Source organism: Uloborus diversus, unplaced genomic scaffold (genome assembly GCF_026930045.1).
Source record: "Uloborus diversus isolate 005 unplaced genomic scaffold, Udiv.v.3.1 scaffold_1229, whole genome shotgun sequence".
NCBI lineage: Eukaryota > Metazoa > Arthropoda > Arachnida > Araneae > Uloboridae > Uloborus > Uloborus diversus.
The window spans coordinates 30,471-35,959 of NW_026557909.1; the positions used below are offsets into that span (position 1 = coordinate 30,471).

The 5,489-nt window shown below is 34.6% G+C and overlaps 1 protein-coding gene across 1 annotated transcript; it reads right to left on the reverse strand.

Moving 5' to 3' along the window:
• Positions 1 to 1,692: 1,692 nt before the first annotated feature.
• Positions 1,693 to 3,438, reverse strand: LOC129232522 (ecto-NOX disulfide-thiol exchanger 2-like). Its single transcript, XM_054866662.1, has one exon. The coding sequence runs from the start codon at positions 3,436 to 3,438 to the stop codon at positions 1,693 to 1,695; it is 1,746 nt and encodes a 581-aa protein (XP_054722637.1).
• Between the last annotated feature and the right edge of the window lie 2,051 nt (positions 3,439 to 5,489).

Sequence of the window (5,489 nt, forward strand, 5' to 3'; positions counted from 1 at the left end):
GGCGAAACTCCCTGCTTTTAGTTTTAGGTTTGAGCTATTGTTTATAGTTTAGCAAGTGGTGCATTTGCCCAATGTTACTCTATATTGCATGTACTGGAGCTTAAACATTCTCTTCTAGTTCATAGTTAAATTTTTGGTCTTTTGACCATAATTAATGAATCCTCCACAGCTGATGAGCTCTGGATTCACACTTTATCTATTCCTACGTAATAGCTGTTTGCATTTTTCCTTTTTATCATCATTTGTTATTTATAATTTGTTTAATATTTGAAATTGTTTGCTTAATTTTATATTTACTTGGCTTTTTAGTTTTGCTGCGTTGCACATCTATGGGCTCTTGGTGTGGTCTTTTCAATATTTTTCACTTTTATTATATATATATATATATATATATATATATATATATTGCAATTTTCCGTGAGAAAAAATCAGATACATAAATTTTATATCTGCTCTGGCCTGCGAAATTTTCTCTTTATATGCATATGCAGTACGGCCCTGGGGTAAAGAAAGGTTTTGCACCACTGAGTTGGAATATTATGCTCTTCAAAAAAACATTGAAATAAAAAAAAATTATAGTTAAAAATGATACCTGATATCCTGAAGTGAGTGGTCAATCTACAATTATGTACTGAAATCAGGTTAAATTGTTCAATACATACCATTTTTAAGAGGTCCCCATGCATATAAAATGAGTTACAGTGAAACCTGTGTAAGTTGACCACTTGTGGTGCACTACTTTAGTGGTAAACTAATAGAGGTTGAATTAAATGATATAGATATTATTCTGTATCTGAAAATAGCAGTCAACTTTACAGGTTTTACTGTAATGTATTATTAATACATTCTGCTTCCATTTTCCAAATCACCATCATGTGGCAAAGAGAAAGCAAAAAGCAAGCAGAGAAATATCTTCCTTACTTGAATCCTGAAAATGTCTGTCCATTCTTCAGTCTCATAAAATTTCAGTTAAACACAGCAAATGACTCGTACCTAATTGTCCGAACAGTCGAGGCTTTACAAGAATAAAAATGTACGAAAAGAAATTTTCGAAAAATTAAAATGTCCATTTCTTTTTTTAACTAGCACCAATGCCAGTGAACTCTTCTTTGAAAACCGATGGAAAACGATTCATTAAATTTTCGACATCTCAAGCTCTAACAATGCAATCAATCTGACGCAAGTAGGAACAAATATAATCAATGCTGCTAGCACTAAATGAGTGAACATTTAAAAAAATAGAAATTAGGCCAATTAAGCGAGCTTCATTCTCAATGTTGCTTAGGGAAACTGATGAAACACAGACTGAAGTGACAAAATTAAAGGAATCTATCCATTCAGTATCACAATCATGCTCAACTTCTGAATCTTCTTTTCCTTCTTCTTGTAGTAACGATTTTAGACTCCTCAACTCCTTCAGTTCTTTCTCATCCTTCTTCAAATTCAAAATAACTTTCATTAGCAATAAAAACTCACCATTCAATCAAAATAACAGGGCAATGCACTTAAACTTCATTCTTACCTGAGAAAAAGAGATCTTCATAATTGTCTTCATTCTTCAATCTCATAAAGTTCAGTTAAACACAGCACATGACTCATACTTAATTGTCCAAAAGGTTAAGGCTTCACAAGGATGGAAATGAAGGAAAATGCAAAAGAAATTTTTAAAAAATTAAAAAGGAGAAAGACTCTTTACTTGAATCCTGAAAAGGTCCACTTCTTTTCTAAACTAGCACCAATGCCGGTGGACACTTCTTTGAAAATCAATGGAAAACGCTTCATTACACTTTCAACATCTCTAGCTCTAACAGTGCAATCAATCTGATGCAAGTAGGAACAAATACAATCAATGCTAGCACCAAATGGGTGAACATTTAAAAAAGTAGAAATTAGGCCAATTAAGCGAGCTTCATTCTCAATGTTGCTTAGGGAAACTGATGAAACACAGACTGAAGTGACAAAATTAAAGGAATCTCTCTGTTCAGTATCACGATCATCTTCTTTTCCTTCCTCTCGTAATAATGATTTCAGACTCCTCAACTCTTTCAGTTCCGCTTCATCCTTTACACGTTTTTGATTCAGTGACAGAATCTCATGCTGTAATCCTTGAAGAGCTTGTTTCAAAGATTGAACTTGATGATCAGCATTGTCACGTTTTTGATCAATTTCTGAACGTACTACCATTAATTCATTTTGGGAAGCTTCCAGTTGACATTTCAATGAATCACATTCTTCTTTTAGCTTGCTTAGTTCTTCTTGCAATTCTAGTTCATCATTTCTTCCTTTTCCTGGTAGCTGATTAGGAGAATCATCATCGCTGACATCCATTTCGTCTTCAATACGATCATTTAAAACTTCTTCCAAATGGGCATTCTTAATCTCTTCTGTTTGTTTTTTCCACATCTCAATATTTTTTCGTTGAGCTTTTGTAAAGTGATCCCAAACTTTCTGTAAACTTGCAGCAGAGAAAACTTTACCAATTTCATTAAATTGTAATAAAATACCCTGCATTTGCTGTTTTAACATTATTTTCGCTTTGTTCACCTCGTCTTCATACTTACGCTTTTCAATCATTAATCTACGTACACGACTGTTTGTACTTTGGATCATTGAATAAAAGTATTCAGCATTCCTCTTACTACATTCTCCTCTTTCTAACCATGTTATTAAGATACTAACTGCTTCTTGAAATGTATCTTCACCACGTAATTTTTCCCCCAATATTGTAGCTTCATGATCTGAATATTGTACAACTGGTAGTGGGGTTGGAACACGATAAGCTTCCTGTTCCATTTGCTCTTTATGACGAGCTTCTCTTTGTGCTTTTCTTTGTCGACATTCATATTCATATTGGTCATCCCTAGCATTAGCAAAATCGACATGTACTCTTTTACAATATGCTGCATCATCCTTGTTTTCAATTTTAAGTTTGTAACCAGACAAATAAATAGCATTATCAACATGGCATTCTTCAGTAAACCTTATGTGACAGAAATTTTTCTTACTCATACGAATAACTGATATTTTTCCACAACGCTCAAAAATTTCCCTAATAATTTCTTCAGTAGTTTTTTCCGGTAACACGCCAACAAAAATTGTTTTGCATCCAAGAGGTCTATCTAGTATGGTTGGGGGTTTGTCCTTGGGCTCAGGCGGATACATAACACTTTTCGTGAGAGTGATTATTTCTTTTGGAGGAAAAATGATACCTGTTTCTGCTCCACCTATACCATATTGGCAATAATTGCCCATACCCATCATACCATACATACTGCCATCCCCAGACATGCCCATATAAGCATAAGGATTCATACCTGAGCTAGTACTAGGACCCATTTCTATACCAGATGTAACAGGTAAAGCAGTTGCAACTGAATTGAGAGACATATCCATGGGATTCATACCCCAAGGGGCTGGATAATAATTATTGGCAGGCATCATGGAAAGTGCTCTCCTGTTACCGTCTAGATATGTGTGATCGGCTTGATTATACCCATAAGCTGGATCAACAAGCGTACAAGTTGACTGTTGAGAAGTAGGTAATGACTGAGATGTTTCCTGCTGCAAAGGTTGTTGTACCTGATGAGGTTCTCTACTACTAGTTTCAACACTGTCAGCACAGGGATGGTATCCATTTTTTAAATGGTATGGTCGACTTCTATTAAATTCGCGATACCGATCACGATCACATTTCTTACCATTTCTCTGCTCTCGTTGTCCATCATTCCATTGAATACATGGGCTGCCACAAGTTAAGCTTTCTTGAGGTGATGGAGAACCAAAATATGATCCACAGAGACTTTCCTCAGAGTCAGAAGTATTAACATTTTCCATGTTAAGGGAAAATGAAAAACGAAAATTCACGTACAACAAATTTGGCAAAAACGCTTACGGTATTAGGGCGGACTATAATCAGGGTTTCCAGATTTTTGAAACAGAAAAATACTACACCTTCTCTGAAAATATACTACATTTGCCGCCATCTACATTACATTTTATAAAACTACAATATCACCAAATACATATATGTATATGAATCTTAACACTAATAGATAGATATATTTTTTTGTATCATTTTTCCTGTCCCACTTCATTTTTACCTGTTTTACCGCTTTTTTTCTTCAAATTGGCAACATTTCTTCTTTGTTTTTAAAAATTTGAACTTTGTAATTTGTTTTGTCTCTCTTGTTTTTTCGAAATAAAAAAAAAATCACATATATACCATTTTTTAGCGAAATACTACAAAAAATACTACGCCCCTAATTTGGGACGAAAAAATACTACGTAGTATCAAAAATACTACGTCTGGCAACCCTGACTATAATAACAGCAAAATCCTGGCGATTTTGACAAGGAAATTTACGGCAACCTTGACGTTTGGCGACGCAATGGTTTGGCGCGCGAACGAACGGTAGATACACGAGGTAACCTGAGGATTTTGGTGATGTATGTTTTAAAGATTAATTTCAATTTATGTATCACAAAAACACTATATAACTGCAGTAATTAGTAATGGTGCAAGTTTCATTTGTTTTCGGGAAATAGCGATCGCAGCAATGTTAACTGCAACTGCGAACAGTTGTTTACGCGGTTGCATATGCGTCAGGCATATCGACCGATCCCAAGCGGTAATTCTGTAATCCACGCTATGGCTTGGTTTCTTCCATGCTCGATAGATGGCGCCACTACTTTTTCATGATTTTTTTTTTTTTTTTTTTTGCTTTCTTCTCAAAAATGTCTTGTCTTTTGAAGTTTTAACCATGGATAGCTTACCATCCGGCTTTACTTATTCAAATATTAATATTACAAACGATCAAAACGAAAATTTAACTTACAGAGTAAAAGAAATCACTGATAAAAATGCTGCAGATGTAAGTTTTAAATTTTTTTTTTCTTAATTTAATAGGGAAGTATTCGATTTTCTAATTTTATTTTTATTTGATAGAGTAACATACATGAACATCATCTGCGAAAAAATTTTTACGATACGACTAATACTTTTTTTTTAAATAATTTTTTTAAGTTCACGCGCGAGTGACGTCATTTGCTTGTAAGTCCTTTGACTGACGTCACTGCCGCGCTGCGAGGCGGCGGGGTTGGCTAGGACAAAGAAGTGCTTGGCGATCTTTGGGGGAAGGCGCGGGAAAACAAGAGCCTTCTAACAGCAGCGCGCATAAAAGGCTAGTGAAAATCCTTTGCTGTCTGTAGGGTTTAATGCATTCTGCGATTGTTTTTAATTTGATTTTCTTTGTCATGGCTAGTAGAATAAATTACAAGTATTGCTTCGTTCCTGGATGCGTATCTACATCTAAAAAAACTCCTCACAAGCGATTTGCATTTGTTATTGTTCCGTCCCATCAGGATCTTCGAAAGAAGTGTTTTCAAGTGTGTTTATTAATTAAAATTTGAAAATGAAAATTTGCACTTAATTTTAATTAAAAACTATGTCAAGTGAGAAATACAGTTTGAAATATATGTTCACAACTGTT

Excerpts from the sequence above, each read along its gene's own strand:
- LOC129232522 (XM_054866662.1), bottom strand. The coding sequence starts at position 3,438 with ATGCCTGCCAATAATTATTATCCAGCCCCTTGGGGTATGAATCCCATG.